The sequence below is a fragment of the Tetrahymena thermophila genome, assembly GCF_000189635.1.
Source record: "Tetrahymena thermophila SB210 genomic scaffold scf_8254551, whole genome shotgun sequence".
Taxonomy (NCBI): Eukaryota; Ciliophora; class Oligohymenophorea; order Hymenostomatida; family Tetrahymenidae; genus Tetrahymena; species Tetrahymena thermophila.
Window position 1 is genome coordinate 91,210 of NW_002476322.1, and position 18,681 is coordinate 109,890.

Below are 18,681 nucleotides of genomic sequence, written 5' to 3' on the forward strand. Positions count from 1 at the left end.
TCTAAATAAAAATATCAATTATATTTTCAATTTTTATTTTACAGCAAAGTAGGCTATTAAAACAAAAAATTTAACAAAACATTTTTAAGCCTGGAGTTATCCACGAAATTAGATCTAACAGTAACAATATAACTGGCAAAAGAAATCAGAGATTATACTATTAGAAAGTCAGAGGTAAATAGAAGAATATAAGTAAAAGACCACTATAAGTCAAAATTTTTGCTCATTTTTTATACTTTAGGTACAAACCAGAAACCAATGTCAGTTCCTGTAATTATCATAACAAAAACTAATGAAAGAAGCCCTGCTTTTCTAAGGCACAATCCAATTTATGATAAAATATGTTAAGTTATTCCTTTAAAAGCAATAGCAGTTAATAATCCAGCAAATGCTACACCATAATTTGTCTATATGTTAATATTTTGATTTTTAAGTTAATTAATATGTAAAATAAATAAGCCTACTTTTGAAGAAACATAAGTCATAAAGAAAAGAACCAAGTATTTCAGATATATCATTGAAGATCTGAATAGTCTACTTCTTTATGGGTCATATAAGGCTATAAGAGAGATGATTTCATTACCAATCTATTTAATAAAATTAATATTATATTTTAGCTTATTTAAAAAAAAATTACTAAAGTGTAATAAAGTTTTCTTGGGTAGCTAAAAATATTTGTATTTTTCTCATTACCCTAAGATACCTAATCAATATCTTTCGATGACTCATTCTCACACTTTTTATCTGAGCTAATTTATTCTTCCACTTTATTAAAGAGTAAATTTAATATATTTTTTTTTCTTTAAATAAATTTATTACTATTTTAGAAAGTAGGAATAGCATCACTAATTTTGGGTAAAGTAGGTTATTTAATGATTGGTCTAGGAGTAATTTTAAAATCTGTAATATTATTTTCATTACTGATACCATTTTTATCTAGTGTTCTACAAGTTGGTGAAATATTTATATCGTTAGATGATTGCTAATAGGGTAGCATTTAGAGTTAACTCTGTATATTTGCAGAAGAGTAGTTTGTGATACTTTTTTTCGAAGGAGATTCAGCTTCTAAATATTCCCCGCAAGCACTCTATTTAATATCTGTTTGTTCAAGCGCGCTAGGAAGCATTGAAATCATAGAAGTACGAACTTTCAAAGTTCTTTTTTTCCTGTTAGAAGATTCATTTACATTCAATTATGTACCTTAAAAATTTATATCTTTTTTCTCTCTTCTAATTATATCCCTTACTTGCTAATCACTAACATGAATACTTAACTATTTTTTGCTTGGTCTAACTTATCCAAATTTACCAATAGATTTTGAATTTTTATAGTCTAAAATTATTCCAACTATCGAGCTAACTATCCAAAGAACTGTTTTAAGTGTTAAAATTTTTACAATCAATAAATCAAATCCACTTTCTCCTACATTAATACAGTCCCCTTATTCAGGTCCTAAACATCCGTTAGTATTGCAGCTTGAATGGCATAAGACACATTATTTTTAATTTTCATCTTGAAATGTGAGTATAGGGTCACAACTAGCTACACAAGTTCCTTGATGAGCATACTAATTACTGTGACAACTTAAGCAATAATCTTAACTTTAGCATTCCTTACACACGCCTCTACATTTTGTACATTGCATTAAGCTCTCATTATTGAAGTATGTTGGAGGACACTGTTTGTAACATTTTTTCTCTAAAATAAAGAAGTGTTCTGGGCATGATAAACAATGACTAGAACTAGGTCCATCACAAGTCTTACAATCTTCTTTGCATTTTTTAAATTCTTCTCTGTCTTTATAATATCCATTAGGAGCATCTTTTAAACATTTTCCTTCAAATAGCACCAAAGGGTTATTGCAGCTATTTCATATTCAAAATATTTATAAAATTAATTTATTTTATTCATATTTATTTATTTATCACCTCAAACAATTTGAATCTCCTTAGTTGCTGCATGTATCACATTTTGAATCACATTTTTCGCATAGATTCTTTTATTTGTTAGGAAAATATTTTTCTGGGCAATTTTATGTGCACTGGTTTTTTTAAACATCTAAAAAGTACCCAGCTGAGCATAATTTACACTTTTATGAAACATGTTTAAATATATTTAGATTAAATGTAACATTTTACTTCGTTTGTAGTAGGGCCATAACACGTTTGACACTCTGTTGCACACGGTTAACATATTAATGTCTTTTTATCTAAATAATCATTTTAACCACACTCATCTACACATTTGTTGTTTTTTATTGATTTTGTACACAATTAACACTCTCTTTTATCATCATAAATGTGAAAAACAGGGCAGTTTTCTACGCATTTATTTTAGTACATGAACAAATTAGAAGAACATTCAGTACACTAATAATTTCATATATTATTTAAATCAAAAACATATAAATAAATGTTAAAAAGTTAAAGATATATCACATTATTTGAATCAGGACCATTACATTTAGAGCATTATTCATTACACATAAGACACATTTGTTGTCCATTTTTAATAGCTGGATAGTAATTTTATAAGCAATGGTCAACACAACTACCTTCTTATAGAAGTCCTATGATTTTGTTAATAGTAAGTTTTATTAATTATCATTTAAAAAAATAAAAACCTGAAGAGCATGTTAAGCATTTTTATTAAGAGCTACCATAGCATGTAGAGCATGATGAATGACAATCAATACACATATCATCAAATTTAAAAGTATTGCTAGGACATTCTTTTAAGCACTCACCTTTATAAAACAATCTATCTTGAATGCATTATCTACATTGATTTTCATCCTTTCCAGTACATTCAGTACATGTTGAGAAACATGATTCACATTTTTGAGTATTTAAATCTGGATATTTACCTGATGGACATTCAGTCTCATATAAGCAGCTATTATTATCAGAGTTTTTAAATGTTCCAGATATACATGTCAAGCATCCATTGATTGTAGAATCAAAACAAGTTTAGCAATTCTAAGAACAAGAAATACATTATTAAGTTTCTATTTTTTAAAATATTTTAGTTAAAAGTTTTTATTTTGTTTAAATATTTAAGAAATTTAATAGAAAATATCAAATATTATTCAAAATAATTAAATTACTTTAATCACTAAAATATTTAGTTGGACATTAGTCTAAGCATTATCCATAAAAAAGGAAGAATCCACTTAAACACTTTGAGCATGTTTTATGATCAGAGCACACATCACAATTTTCAATACATTCTAAACATGTATTTGATGAAGAATCTCCAAAGTATTTACTCGGGCATTAAGAAACGCAAGTATTTTTACTTTTATCTAAATAAGTACCTTCTTTACAAGAATTACAGTCAAAAATAGATGAACCAGAGCAAGTAAGACATAAATTATTGCATTTATCACAAATATTGAGCTTATCGTTTTTAAATGTAGAGTCTGGACAATCTAACTAGCATTTACCATCAATTAAGAAAGTACCAGAATTACATGCAGTGCATTAATCAGCTTTATCTTTGCAAGTTTTGCATTTTTTGTCACAAAGTTCACATTTATTATTTAAAATGTTACCATATTCATTATCATTACAATCAGGTGAGCAATATTTACCATCTTTCAAAAATAGAATATCTTCACATTCTGAGCATTTATCTGATCCATTATCAGTACAGTTTTTACAGGTTTTATCACATTTCTATTATTAAATTAATAATTGTTTTAAAAATAATTTATTTTATTACTTTTTTTATTAATTTTTTTTTTGTGAAAAATATTAAATTTTAATATTTACATCGCATTTATTATTTGAAGTGTTCGCATAATAATTTGAGGGGCATTCTGTTCCACACGTATTATCCAAAGAATTATAAAATGTCCCAGTAGGGCATTCCAAACAATTATTTTGATTAGGGCCATCACATTTCTGGCATTATTTATTGCAAGCGTCGCAAATATTACTACCTATTAATTTTTTAAATGAAATAAATGTTAACTTTTTTATAAAAATAATATAACTCACTTGCATTTTTCCATCCATTCGTGCATTCTTTTTTACATATATTATCTTCTAAGTATGTATCTTTTGGACACCTTTTTTTCAAATAAATTATTAAAATTTTAATTGGGATTTATATTTTATATGGTATATTTATTTTGCTCGTAGCTTTAAAAAATACTGAGTTAATTTATCTTTAAAATTTTTTATAATTAAAAAAGTTTTTAAAATTATTTTAATTTCATAAAATTATTGCGTTTTTACTTTGTACAGTTATTTTTATCAGGTCCAGAACAAGTTAAGCAGCTTGAATCACATTTTTTACAAATATTTTCTTGCTCATCCTTATAAGTTCCATCTGGACAATCTTCTAAGCATTAATTTGAAGGTGTCAAAAATAGATTTCCTTTACAAGCATTACAAGAGTTTGGGCTACTATCACTACAGTTATAGCAGCTTGGATCGCATTTAATGCAATTATAAGCGTTTGGATCTTTAAAATATTAGTCAGGACAATTAGAGATACATTCATTTTTGAATAAAATAAATTTATCTGGACAGCTTGTGCACTAATTCTTTAGTGAACCTGAACATTCTAAGCATGATTTGTGACAATCCATACATTAATTATTGTCTTTGTTTGCATAGTATTTTTATTAGCAAATTCCCACACATTATTATGAAACAGGATCAAAAAATAAATCTCCACTACAATTTGTGCATTAATTATCATTTGGACCAAAGCATGTTTCGCAACTGGTATTACAAGGATCACATTTACCATTTGATGAATTTGCATAATATCCTTTAGGACAAGTGACTAAACAAGTGTTATTACTAAGATATAAGTTAATATCACATTTCGTACAATTCGTACTAGAATCAATACATTCTTTGCACAAAGTTTAATCACACATATCACAATTATTCGTAATTTAATTTGAAAACTTTCCTGGCTAGCAATTAGTAACACATTTATTATTATCTAAGAATAGGTTACCACTACATTTAGTGCATTAATTACTATTTTCTCCAGTACATTCTTAGCAAGTGTTTTCACATTTCTTAATCATAAAAAAAAAATTTTAATAATGAAAGTTCACTTTACTTTTTAAAAATAAAATATTATATTATTCAAGATCAATTTTACATCACATGATAAGCTTGATTTATTTCCAAAATATTTAGAAGGGCAAGGATCAACACATTTTTTGCTATTTTTATCTAGAAACAAAGGAGAACTACAAGATGTACAATTACTCTTACTAGCAGCATCACAAGTTTTACAATTAGGATCACATAATTCACATATTTATTTTGCTTTTTATAAAAAAATATGTATAAAAGTAAGTAAGATTTTTTGTATTTCAAGTTACCTTAATTTGTCCATTTTCCTTCAGGGCAGCTACTTTTACAAATTCCATCTGTGTCTAAAAATTAATTAGTTTTGCATCTAAGATGTATAGATAAAAATATATAATTGATTAAAAAAATATTTTATTTAATTAATTAATTACGAAGTGCAAATATTCTTAGCTGTGCTGCAAGTAACACAATTAGAATCACATGATTCGCATTTATTATTTGTTGAATTTTTGAATTAACCGTTTGGACAACTATTCAGACACTTATTTCCAGCATTTAAGTATAAATCTCCACTGCATTAAGTGCATTGATTTTAGCCTGGGCCAGTGCAGTTGAAGCAAGTAGAATCACATTTTTTGCATTTTTATGAATCTTTATCTGGGTAATATTGATCTGGACATAAAGAAAGGCATTGATTAGCAAAAAAATATCTATTTTTATATCCAAAATTTATTAAAATCTAACAAATATTTATGTAAAATATTCACCTATTACTGACTGAGCTACAATCTTTACAATCATTTGGAGTTCCTCCGCTGCATGTTTTACAAGTTTAATCACACGGAGTGCAATTATTACCATTAATGTATTAATTTGTCTTGCACTTATCTCCACAAGTATTATCATCAGGTTAGTACAATGCATTTTTCTTACAAGACAAACAGTCTGCATTTGTTTTTCCTTTACAAGTTAAGCAGTTAACATTGCAAGGAGCACAATAATTTCCATCTTTTTTAACAATAATTTAAGATTAATATTAATTTCTAATAAATTTTACTATATTCTCCATATAGCCCATCTGGGCATAATTCTAAACATTAAGTGCCACTTAAAAATCTTTAGCCTTAGCATGAATCGCATTATGTATCATCATCTATTTATTATTTTTAAATCTAAATACTATAAATAGACAATTTGATTAATTTACTAGGAGATTTGCAAGTTTTGCAGTTTTAATGGCATTTATCACATGTTAATGTAGCCTAGTTTGGAGCGTATCCATTTGGACATGTTTTTGAGCATGATTTGTTATATAAATAAGTTCCAGGTTTGCATTTTAAGCATAATGTTGCTAAAATAAGGAATTAAAAATCAAAAAAACTTATATACTAAATTAAAGTAAAAAATACCTGATAAATCACATGTTAAACAATTATCTTAGCAAATATCACAAGTATTTGTTTTAAAATTAGCCCAAAATCCAAGATCAGTAGGACAAGAAGTTTAACAATTATATTCGTAGAGATAAGTTCCTTGAGAGCATTTGGTACATCCTTTTTAGTTGCATTCTAGGCAATTATCTGAGCACTTTGATTGAATTAGTTAAATTAATTTTATATACTAAATTTCCTCTAAATTAAAACCGTTAAAACCAAAAAATAAATAATATTAAAATAATTTTTATCTTAAATTTTTTATAGAATTTTCCAAATTTGAATGTAAATATTGCATTAAATATAGTATATATATTTTTTAACTATCTTATTCTAAGATTTTGATTAATTTTTAAAAAGATTTTATCTTATGAAATATAAATCATTCAAAATTATATTCATTCAGATTTTATTATTTAAATTTTAAAGTTTGTTGTTTACAATTTAAAAATAATAAATAAATAAATAAATAAAAAATAATTTACATAATTGACTAAAATAAATAGTTCTCTAATTCCAAAAGATGCTTCGAAAGGAGATTTTTCAGAATTTAAGTTGGTTTTTATTGAAATAATAAGAGAAGAGCTTATATGAGTACTATTATAATCATATACACCTATAGCTTCAGGATAAGTATTACCACAAATATTACCTTATGAGGTAGCTGATTCTTTATTAATATTAGATATAATGTTTTTGTTATCTAAAACAACTTAAAGGTTTTCATTTTTACCCCAATTATCTATCATTATATATTTAAAGCCTATTCTTATTGATGAATGAGGTTTGCTTTTATTAAAATAAAAAATTAACTGGTAAAAAAAAATACATTTTTTATTACAAATTATTTAGCTCTCTTCTAATTTCAGAGCCTGAGCCTGCAATATTCCATCCACCAATATATCTTTCTCCTGAACAGCTACTAAAAGTTGCTCCACCATTTTTAAAATTAAGAAGTTTTAAACCTTAACCTTGTATTTCACTATCACCAAAATTAGATGAGTAAACTCCTTTAAAAACATATCCTCCATCTTTAATTAATCAGTTTTAAATTAAAATAATGAATTAAATTTAAAAAAATAAAACATACAGTTTAACCCTGATAATTTATCTTCGCAGTATGTACCTTTGTCTATAGAGTAAGAAGGGCATTAAGAAACGCATTCTCCATTAATTAATTTATTTGGATAATTGCATTGTATGCATTCTTAATTTACACAATTTCCACAATTTTTTAAGCATTTAGATTATTCGCATATTTTTGTAACAGGATTTCCTGCAAAACCATAAGGACAATCTGAAATACATTCAAATTTGTATGCAAATAATTAACCTGTACAAGTACAAATACCATTTACTTAAACTGCTTTATCTATACAAACTGTGCATTAATTCTATTTTTTATTTTAAAAATTCAACTTTTTTATAGATAGATATGAGTTTTATTTACAGCAGAAGGACCATTACAGCTTTAGCAACTATCATAACAAGTATCAATATAAACAGAAACATGTTTAAAAGCATAACCTTCATAGTCCTTTGGGGAATTATCTCCAGTAAATTTAGATTCTATTTAGATTGTTAATGAGCTATTAGTATGAGTAACATTCTTTTGATATGGGTAGATTGCATCGTTGAAAAGCTAATTAAAAAAACCTCTAGAATCAGAGCAAATTTTATAGCCATCTTTATCATTTTTTGTATAACTATCCTAAGGATATGAGTCAATAATAATTGCAGCATAATCTCCTTCTTTTTGATCTACACTTCCATATAGCATCAAATCTAATCTAACTAATGCGCTCCAGTGAGGTGGTAATTCTTAATAGGTTTTAAAGTTTTTAGTGATATCTTATGAAAAGACACCAAAAACCTATCCAGTGTATTCAACGATATTTTATTGCTCACAAGTTCTAATGATGTTTTTTGACCATCCAACAACATCCGCAGGAATAATTTAAGGTTTTTAAAATTCTTCAGAAATGAGCAACTCTTCTGTTAACAAAATAAAATATTTAGATAAAGTTGATGAGAGCTAATTTTACTTGGGAGTAGAATTTTTAATAAATGAGCTAAGAATAAATACAAAATTTTAAATTGACCCTTTATGATCATTTTATATTTAAAGCTTGTGTTTTTTATTAGTTTTGTTTTTTTTAATTTATTATTATTTGTTTAATGTAATCTTTTTGTCAAAATATTAATAAGGGTGATTAAATAATCACAGTGTAAAGAAATGCAATAAAACACAATTTACAATCTCTAAATATCAATGTAATAAATATAAAAAATAGTACTTATGGTTAAAAATTATATTAAATTGTACTATTTATAAATAACTTTGTTATTTAGGTATAGTATAATAATACTGTAATTGAATAGAGCGAGTAAAAAAATTCTTTTCGATTTCGTATTAATTATCTTTTTAACAATAATTATCTATCAAAGTGGGTAATAGTTGAGTAAATAGCTGTACGATTAATTATATAACATTAATTTCAAATAAAAATAATGTATCAATTAGATTAATTTTTTTATTGAATAGAGAAAAAGATAATAAATTTAAATGTTTTTTATTTTATTAATTTTAAAACAAAATATTAAAAAAGAAAATTATATTTTTTTTATTTAAAAACTTTATGATTGATTACAGATATAATTAAAATATTTTTATTTTATATAAATAGAATAAATTTTTTGACATTAGGTTTTAAAATTCATTCAAGCTAAAGAATATATTTTTGATTATTTAAAAATAATATTTTCTCTTAAGCATTTAATTATTTGAGATAAGTCTATGATATATTTTGAGCTGAATTCCTTTTGAATTTGATTAATTTGATTAAATTTATTTATAATTGTTTCCTAAATGATTACTAGCTAATACTCCAATAACAATTTAGATTTATTTTCAATTTTTATTTTGTAACAAAGCAGGTTGCTAAAAGAAAAAGTTTAGTAAAATGTTTGAAAGCTTTGAGTTATTAACAAAGTTAGATCTAATTGTTACAATATAGCTAATAAAAGAAATGAAAGATTAGATTATTAAAAAGTCTGATGTAAATAGAAGGATGTAAGTGAAAGACCACTTCATATCTAAATTTTGACTCATTTACTGGATTTTGGGCAAGAACCAGAAATATATATCGGATCCTGAAAGAATCATTACAAAAGCTAAAGAAAGTAAACCTGCTTTTCTAAGGCACAACCCAACTTAAGATAATGCATTTTATAAGATTCCTTTACCTGCAATTACAGCTAAAAGTCCAAGAGCTGCTACTCCATAATTTTTCTTTTATTTTAATAATCTCGTCGTTTAAAAAATAATTGAAATTAATAAATTTACATTTTAAGAGATATAGGTCATAAAGAAAAGAGCCAAATACTTTAGATAAAGCATTGCAGACCTAAACAATCTGCTTCTTTTAGGGTCATATATAGTTATTATAGAAAGCATTTCATTGCCAATCTTATAATTTTTATATTAAACTTTAGTAAATATTTTTCTTAAAAATTAGATTACCATTGTGAAATAAAGTTTTCTTGGATAACTAATTGTTTTTATTTCTTGTTGATTTGTTTAAATAATTGAATCAATATCCTTTGCAGATTATTACTAAAAACGATTATCTGAACTCACTTAATCTTCAACTATATTTTTATTTTTAAATTTAATATTTACAAATTATTAATATTAATTTACTGTTTTAGAATGTAGGCAATCCTTGGCTTATTTTGGCTAGAGTTGATTTTTTGACAGGTCTTGCTTTGGCTTTGAAATCATTAAAATTTAATTAGTTTTCAGTGCTACTTATGTGTGGGCTTCTTGAAGTTGGAGAATGATTTATTTCATTCTAATAACTTTAGATAGGTAATATTTTAAGCTAGCTCTATATATTTGCAGAAGAGAAGTTTAAAGAACTTTTTTTTGTAGGAGATTCAGCTTCTTAATAGTCTCCAAATGCAGTTTTATTAGCAGTAGTTTATTCAGATGGTAATATTTAGATCATTGACGCACGGGATAAAATATTTCTTTTTCTCCTATTTGGAGATGTATTAACATTCAATTACGTGCCTTAGAAATCCATATCCTTTCTTTCTCTCTGAATAATTTCTTTTACCTGATTATCACTAACATGAATACTGAGCTATTTATCTCTTGGTCTGACTTATCCAAATTTACCAAAAGATTATGAATTTTTATAGTCTAAAATTACGCCTAAGCCTGAAGAAAATACCCAGAGTCCAGTTTTAAATATCAAAATCTTAACTATAAGTAAATCAAATCCACTTGCTCCAACATTAACACAGTCACCTTTATCAGGTCCTAAGCACCCGTTGGAATTGCAACTAGAATGACACTAGATACATTGCTTTTATTTTTCATCCTAAAATGTAAGAATTGGGTCACAACTAGCTAAGCAACTACCCTTAAAAGCAAATTAATTATTTTGACAACTTAAGCAATAATCTTAACTCTAGCATTCTTTGCATTAACCTGTACATTTAGAACATTCCATTTTGCTTTCATTTTTAAAATAAGTTGAAGGACATTGATTGAAGCATTTTTTATCTAAAATAAAAATATCTTAAGGACAAGATAAACAATCGCTTGAACTAGGTCCATCACAAGTCTTGCAAGATTCATGACATTTTTTAAATTCATCTTTATCTTTATAATACCCTGGAGGAGCATCTTTTAAGCATTTACCTTCCAATAATACCAAAGGACTATTGCAGCTATTAATAATAATATTTAAATAAAGCTTAATTTAATAAAAAAATATATTATTACCTCAAACAGCTTGAATCACCTGAGTTACTGCATGTATTACACTTAGGATCACAGACCTCACAAAGATTTTTTTATTTATTAGGGAAGTACTTATCTGGGCAATTTTATGAACATTTGTTTTTTTAAGCATCTAAAAAGTTTCCATCTGAACATTTTTTACACTTATTGATAAAAAATTTAAATAATTTTTAAATAAAACGCAATATTTTACTTCGTCTGTAGTAGGTCCATAACAAGTTTGGCACTATGCTGCACAAGGTTAGCACAATAAGGTTGCTTAGTCTAAATATTCATTTTAAGCACACTCCTCTACACATTTGTTATTCTTAATTGCCTTTGTGCATTTTTAGCAAACTCTTTAAACATCATAAATGTGTTAAACAGGGCAATTTTCTACACATTAGTTTTAGTTCATGAATGAATTTGATGGACACTCAGTACACTATTCAAGAATAAAAAATTTTTCTTAATCATTATATTTATTTAATAATATTTTATACATTATTTGAATCTGGACCATTACATTTAGAGCACTTTTCATAGCATTATAGACAGACTTACTACCCATTTTTTGTAGCTGGATAATAATTTTAAATGCATTAGTCAACACAACTTCCTTCTTAAAGAAACCCTAGAATAATTATTAATTCAACTGAGTTAAATTTTATTTAAAAAAATAATAATCACCTGTAGGGCATGTTAAACATTAGAATTGCGAGCTACCAGAACATGTAGAGCAAGACTTGTGACAGTCAATACATTAATTATCAAATATATAAGTATTACTTGGACACTATTTCAAACACTCCCCCTTATAAAATAATTTATCTTAAATGCATTTTTTGCATTAATTTTCATCCTTTCCTGTGCATTCAGAACATGTTGAAAAACAAGATTCACATTTCTGAGTATTTAAATCTGGATATTTACCAGATGGACATTCGTTATCATGTAAGCAACTACTATTATCTTAATTTTTAAATGTCCCTGAAACGCATGTTAAACATCCATTACTTGTAGCATCAAAGCAAGTTTAACAATTCTAAGAGCAAGGAGAGCATTATTAATTGTCTATTTTTAAATTATTTATTTTTTTTTAAATTAATTTTTATTTTATTAAAGTTTGTAAAAAAAAATTAATTTGAAAAATTTAGAAATAAATGAAATTACTTAAATCGTTAAAGTATTTAGTTGGGCATTAAGCTACGCATGAACCATTATGCAAGAAGAATCCAATTGAACATTTTTAACATATTTTATCATCAGAGCATAAATCGCAATTTTCAACACAATTCAAACATGTGTTTGTAGCAGAATCTCCAAAATATTTACTTGGACATTAAGGAACACAAGTATTTTTAGTTTTATCCAAAAAAGTATCTACTCCACAAGAGTTACATTCAGAATTAGATGGGCCAGAGCAAGTTTTACATGAATTGTGGCAGCTTTCACAAATATTTGATTTATCATTTTTAAATGTAGAATCAGGGCAATTTGTTTCACATTTATTATCATTTAAATAAGTTCCTGAATTACAGCCAGTACACTGATCAGCAATATCTTTGCATGTTTTGCATTTAGAATCACAAGGCTCACATATATTATTTGCTTAGTTACCATACTCATTATCATTACAATTAGGTGAACAATATTTACCATCTTTTAAAAATAAAGTGCCTTAGCATTCTGTGCATTTATCCGATCCGCTATTGGAGCAATTTTTACAAGAAGAATCGCATTACTATTAATTTATTAAAGTTTAAAATAAAGCCTATTTAATATATGTCTAATGTGATAGTGAATTTATAATAGCTATTAATCATAAAATAAATAATTTAGTAAATTTTACAGTGCATTTGTTGTTAGATGTGTTAGGATAATAATTTTGAGGGCAATTAGTACCACAAGTATTATCTAAAGTATTAAGATATGTTCCGCTAGGACATTCTTTACAATTATTTTCATCAGGACCATTGCATTTAGAGCATTTACTGTTGCATGCATCACAGGTGTTTGTATCTTTTTATTTTTATAATAAATGATATTTTTTTAATAATAATTTTAAATTTACTTGAATTTTTCCATCCATTTTTACAATCTGATTAACATTAATTATCTTCTAAATATGTTAAACCTCCACACCTAAAATAATTTAAATATAATTTTAAATATTAAAAAAGTAAGCTCTCTATTTCAATACTGTAAAATATTAATTATAATCTGTTTGATAACCTTAATCGTTAAAAATTTAAAACAATAATTAATTAAACTTAAAAATTTAAATAAATATAAATTTATTGAAAAAAAATAAAGATTTTACAGTATTTTATTTAAAAAAATTTTCAGAAATATTCTCTATTTCATAATATTGAATAAACTATTTACCTTAAACAGTTAGTTTTTTCTGGTCCAGAGCAAGTTAAGCAACTTGAATCACATTTTTTACAAATATTATTATCCTTATATGTTCCATCTGGACAATCTTATAGACATTGCTTTGAAGGTGTCAAATAAAGATCTCCTTTACAAAGAGTACAAGAATTTGGGGTACTGTCACTACAGTTATAGCAACTTGAATCACATTTGATGCAATTATAAGCATTTGGATCTTTAAAGTAATTGTCAGGGCAATTGGATATACATTGATTATTAAAAAGGATGATTTAATCTGGACATTTTGTGCACTAATTCTTAAGAGAACCTGTACATTCTAGGCATGACTTGTCACATTACATGCATTAATTATTTTCATTGTTAGCATAATATTATTATTAACAATTTTTCACACATTTTTATGAAATTGGATCAAAAAATAAATCTCCTTTGCAATTAGTACATTAATCTGAACCTGGGCCGAAGCAAGTTTCACAACTAGGATTACAAGAATCGCATTTTCCATTTTATAAATTTGCATAATATCCTTTAGGACAAATTGCTTAGCATATGTTATTATTGTTAAGATATAAATTTGTATTACATTTTGTACAGTTTGTACTAGAACCAGTACATTCTTTGCATTGAGTTTAATCACACAGATCACAATTATTTGTTTTTTAATTAGAAAATTTTCCTGGTTAGCAGGTAGCAACACATGTATTAACATCTAAGTATAAAGTGCCACTACATTAAGTGCACTGATTACTATTTTATCCAGTACATTCTTAGCAGGTAGTATCACATTTCTAAATATTTTTAAAGTAGAACAAATTATAAATAAGTTAAAAATTTCTAAATTTGTAAAAAAATAAATATAAAAAATAAACTAATACCTAGCACTGTAAACTTGATTAATTTCCAAAATATTAAGAAGGACAAGAATTAACACATATGTTTTTATCTTTATCTAAAAACAATGGAGAGTTACAAGAAGTGCATTTACTCTTGCTAGCTGCATCACATGCTTTACAATTAGGATCACATAACTCACATTTTTTAGTTGCTTTAGAAAAAATAAATATTTACTAAAAAATATTTGATAAATTTTATTTATTTATTTATTACTATTATTTGTCCACTTTCCTGAAGGACATGCACCTTTACAAACTCCATCTGTATCTAAAAATTGATTTGCATTACATCTAAAAATAAAACAAAAAAAATTTTAAATAGAAAATCTAATTAATTAATTTATTTTAGTACGATAAGCAATTATTTTTCGCTGTGGCACAAGTTTTACAATTAGAATCACAAGTTTCACATTTGTTATTTGTTGAATTTTAGAATTGGCCATCAGGGCAAGTTTTCAGACAAAGGTTACCAGGATTTAAATATAAATCTCCACTGCATTATGTGCATTAATTTTAATTTGGTCCATTACAATTAAAACAAGAAGAATTACATTATTTACAAACCTAGGCTGATTTATCTGATGAGTCTGGGTAATACTGGTCTGGACACTAAGTAAGACATTGATTTGAAAATAAATATCTATTTTACAATAAAATTAAAGTTATTTTAAGAATTTTTTATAAAAAAAACTCACCCATTATTGCAAGATTTACAATCTTTTGCTGTTCCGCTACTGCAAGTAAAGCATGTTTTATCACACGGAGTGCAATTTGTTCCATTAATATATTAATTACTTTTGCAGCTAGTTCCGCAAGTATTATTATCTGGTTAATATAGCTTATTTATGTTACAAGATAAACAATCTGCATTTGTTGGACCCTTACAGGTTAAGCAGTTAGCATTACAAGGTGTACATTTATTTCCATCTTTTAAAATAATATATTAATCAAACAATTAATTGTAAAAAATTTTACTAAATTCTCCATATTATCCATTAGGGCATATTTCTACGCATTAAGATCCACTCAAAAATCTTGAACCTTAGCATTGTGTACATTTGCTATCATCACCTAATAAATTTTATGTCAAATTATTTTTTATCGGGTATCATATAAATTACTTGGATTTGAGCAGGTTTTACAGTTTTAATGACATTTATCGCAAGTTAGTGTAGATTAATTTGGAGCGTATCCATCTGGGCACGTGTTTGAACAGGATTTGTTATACAAGTATGTTCCAGGTTTGCATTTTAAACATGAAGTTGCTGTTGTTTATAAATCAAAGCAACTAATTAATTAATAAATATATTATATATAAATATTTAAATTACCTGCCGTGTCGCATGTTAAGCAATTTCCTTAGCAAGTATCGCAAGTATTTGTCTTATCATTAGGCCAATATCCTAGATCAGTTAGGCAAGAAGTACCACAATTATATTAATAAAGATAAGTTCCTTGAGGACATTTTGTGCAACCATTTTAGTTGCATTCAAGGCAATTATCTTAGCACTGTTAATCAACCATAAATAGTAAAATTAATTTCACATTAAATTAAATAAACTAAAAACTTACATAATTGACTAAAATAAACAACTCTCTAATTCCAAACGAGGCTTCAAAAGGAGATTTTCCAGAATCTAAGTTGGTTTTAATAGAAATGATAAGAGAAGAACTTATATGAGTGCTATTATAGTCATAGACTCCTGTTGCTTCGGTATTTTTATTACCACATATATTACCTACCTAATTAGATTAAGCTTTTGATATGGTAGAAATAACTTTATTATTATCTAAAACCACTTAAATATTTTCACTACTAGCCCAATTATCTATCATTATATATTTAAAACCTATTCTTATTGACCAATGAGGTTTACTAATGTTAATAAAAAAGAAATTTATCAATTAAATTAATTAAATATTTTAAAAATACAAGTTAGCAATCTCTCTTCTAATCTCAGACCCTGAGCCTGCAACATTCCATCCACCTACAAATCTTTCTCCTGAGCAGCTACTAAAAGTTGCACCACCATTTTTAAAATTTACAAGTTTCAAACCTTAACCTTAAATTTCGCTATCTCCAAAGTTAGAAGAATAAAGACCTTTAAAAGCATATCCTCCATCTTTGAAAATAATTAATATAATTAAAGCATTAAAAATATATGAAAAACAATAATTTACAATTTAACCCTGTCATTTTATCTTCACAATAGGTTACTTTATCTGTAGAATAAGAAGGACATGCAGAAACACATTCTCCATTTATTAATTTATAAGGAGAGTTGCATTTGGTACATTACTAATTGACACAATTGCTACAGTTATTTAAGCATTTAGACTATTCACATATTTTGGTTACTACATTTCCTACATAACCAAGAGGGCAAGCAGCAACACATTCAAAATTGTAAGCAAAGAGTTAACCTGGGCAGGTACATACACCATTAACTTAAACTGCTTTATCTATACAAGCAGTACATTAATTCTATTGATAAATAAAAATAATTAATTATTTATTTATGAGAATTGAGTTTTAATTACAGAAGTGGGACCATTACAAGTTTAGCAACTCTCATAACATGTATCAACATAAACTGAAACATGTTTGAATGCATAGCCTTCATAATCACGAGCTGTATTCTTTCCAGTAAATTGAGAATCTATTTTGAGCACTAAAAAACTACTAGCGTGAGTAACATTTTTTTAATATGGATAAATAGCATCATTATATAGTGTACCCCAAAAGTTTGACGAATCTGAACAAATTCTATATCCATCTACATCATTTTTTGTATATCTATCCATAGTATTTGAGTCGATGCTAATTCCAGCAAAATCTCCTTCATCAGCATCTACACTTCCATAAAGCATCAAGTCTAATCTTACTAGCGCACTCCAATGTGGAGGTAATTTAGTGTAGTTTTTAAAGTTTTTAGTAACATCTTAAGAAAAAACCCCAAAGATTTATCCAGTGTACTCAACAATATTTTATTGCTCACAAGTTCTAATAATGTTTTTTGACCATCCAACAACATCCGCAGAAGTAATTTAAGGTTTTTAAAATTCTTCAGAAATGAGTAACTCCTCTATTTATTAAAATAAACGCTAAGGGATAAAAGGTGAAAAGATATTTTACTTGAAAGTAGAATTTTTATTTAATAAATTAGAAATAAAAATAAGATATTCAATTAAAATTTGACAGTCATTTTATTCAATCTTTGTTTTTGTTTGTTTGCTTGTTTATTTAATTAATATTTTTTTACTAGTACTTTTTTTAATACAATCTAATTTCCATAAATATTAAATAGAACTATTCAGTAGTTTTAGTGTAATTGTATAAACTAAAATCCCTATCCATAATCCATTAATATAAATAGAAAGTAAAACTTTCTTATGGATAGAAATGATCATCATTTAATTAAATTTGGATGGTGCTTAAGAGAACTCTTAAAAATTTACATCAAATTTAAAAACAATTGAATATTGAGTAGAAAGATTTAATAAATTTATGGTAAATATTTATTTTTAAAAAATAATAACCTTCCGAACTATACTTTTGATTTACACAATATCAATAAATTTGCATTTTAAAAAATCAGATTAGCACCAATTCCAACTAATTAATTTATTAAGCTTGAATTGTCTTAAAATAAAAAATATAAAATGAACTTTAGATTATCAAATTTATATTTTTTTACAATATCAAAATATTTATAATATCTATAATTTTCTTCAAATCTAATGATTAGGAAAATTTAGTTTATAATAAATAAGAAATAGTATTTAAGATATTGAAGAAAAAAAATAATATTCAAATCGAAAATAGAAAAATCAAATTTATCATATAAATAAAGATGAAATTGAAAATTAAATATTTAAGAAAACATTCTAAATATCTCAAGGATTATTAAATTTCTCTGATATTTAATTTTTTTATTTCTCATATTTTTAAACTACAATTTATTGGATGTATTTACTGTATAAAAATATTTAAGATACAGAAATAGATACAAAAACTAAAATCAAAAAAATATAATTAAATTTTTGAGTTTACCATAAATAAAATAATAAAGTTGTAAACTAAATTTTTGAGAGAGTAAAAG

At 25.7% G+C, this 18,681-nt stretch overlaps 2 protein-coding genes across 2 annotated transcripts; both read right to left on the reverse strand. All coding sequences in view use genetic code 6, as the record gives it.

Moving 5' to 3' along the window:
* Positions 1-26: 26 nt before the first annotated feature.
* Positions 27-8,611, reverse strand: TTHERM_00304320 (zinc finger lsd1 subclass family protein; the record flags this gene model as incomplete). Its single annotated transcript, XM_001021008.3, has 24 exons — positions 27-407; positions 465-587; positions 638-765; positions 820-1,865; positions 1,929-2,089; positions 2,139-2,369; positions 2,439-2,569; positions 2,624-3,007; positions 3,107-3,677; positions 3,774-3,943; positions 4,002-4,072; positions 4,242-5,041; positions 5,128-5,297; positions 5,354-5,430; positions 5,495-5,773; positions 5,831-6,071; positions 6,121-6,216; positions 6,271-6,414; positions 6,473-6,650; positions 6,982-7,285; positions 7,338-7,527; positions 7,587-7,890; positions 7,947-8,491; positions 8,599-8,611. 24 exons carry the CDS (start codon positions 8,609-8,611, stop codon positions 27-29), a joined length of 6,738 nt encoding a protein of 2,245 aa, XP_001021008.2.
* A 796-nt stretch (positions 8,612-9,407) lies between these two features.
* TTHERM_000304329 (zinc finger lsd1 subclass family protein) lies at positions 9,408-17,784 on the reverse strand (the record flags this gene model as incomplete). Its single annotated transcript, XM_012798853.1, has 23 exons — positions 9,408-9,965; positions 10,020-10,147; positions 10,200-11,236; positions 11,292-11,452; positions 11,503-11,733; positions 11,792-11,922; positions 11,979-12,362; positions 12,462-13,032; positions 13,141-13,310; positions 13,363-13,433; positions 13,677-14,473; positions 14,561-14,730; positions 14,793-14,869; positions 14,931-15,218; positions 15,274-15,505; positions 15,554-15,649; positions 15,700-15,843; positions 15,910-16,087; positions 16,151-16,454; positions 16,512-16,701; positions 16,760-17,063; positions 17,120-17,713; positions 17,779-17,784. 23 exons carry the CDS (start codon positions 17,782-17,784, stop codon positions 9,408-9,410), a joined length of 6,822 nt encoding a protein of 2,273 aa, XP_012654307.1.
* Between the last annotated feature and the right edge of the window lie 897 nt (positions 17,785-18,681).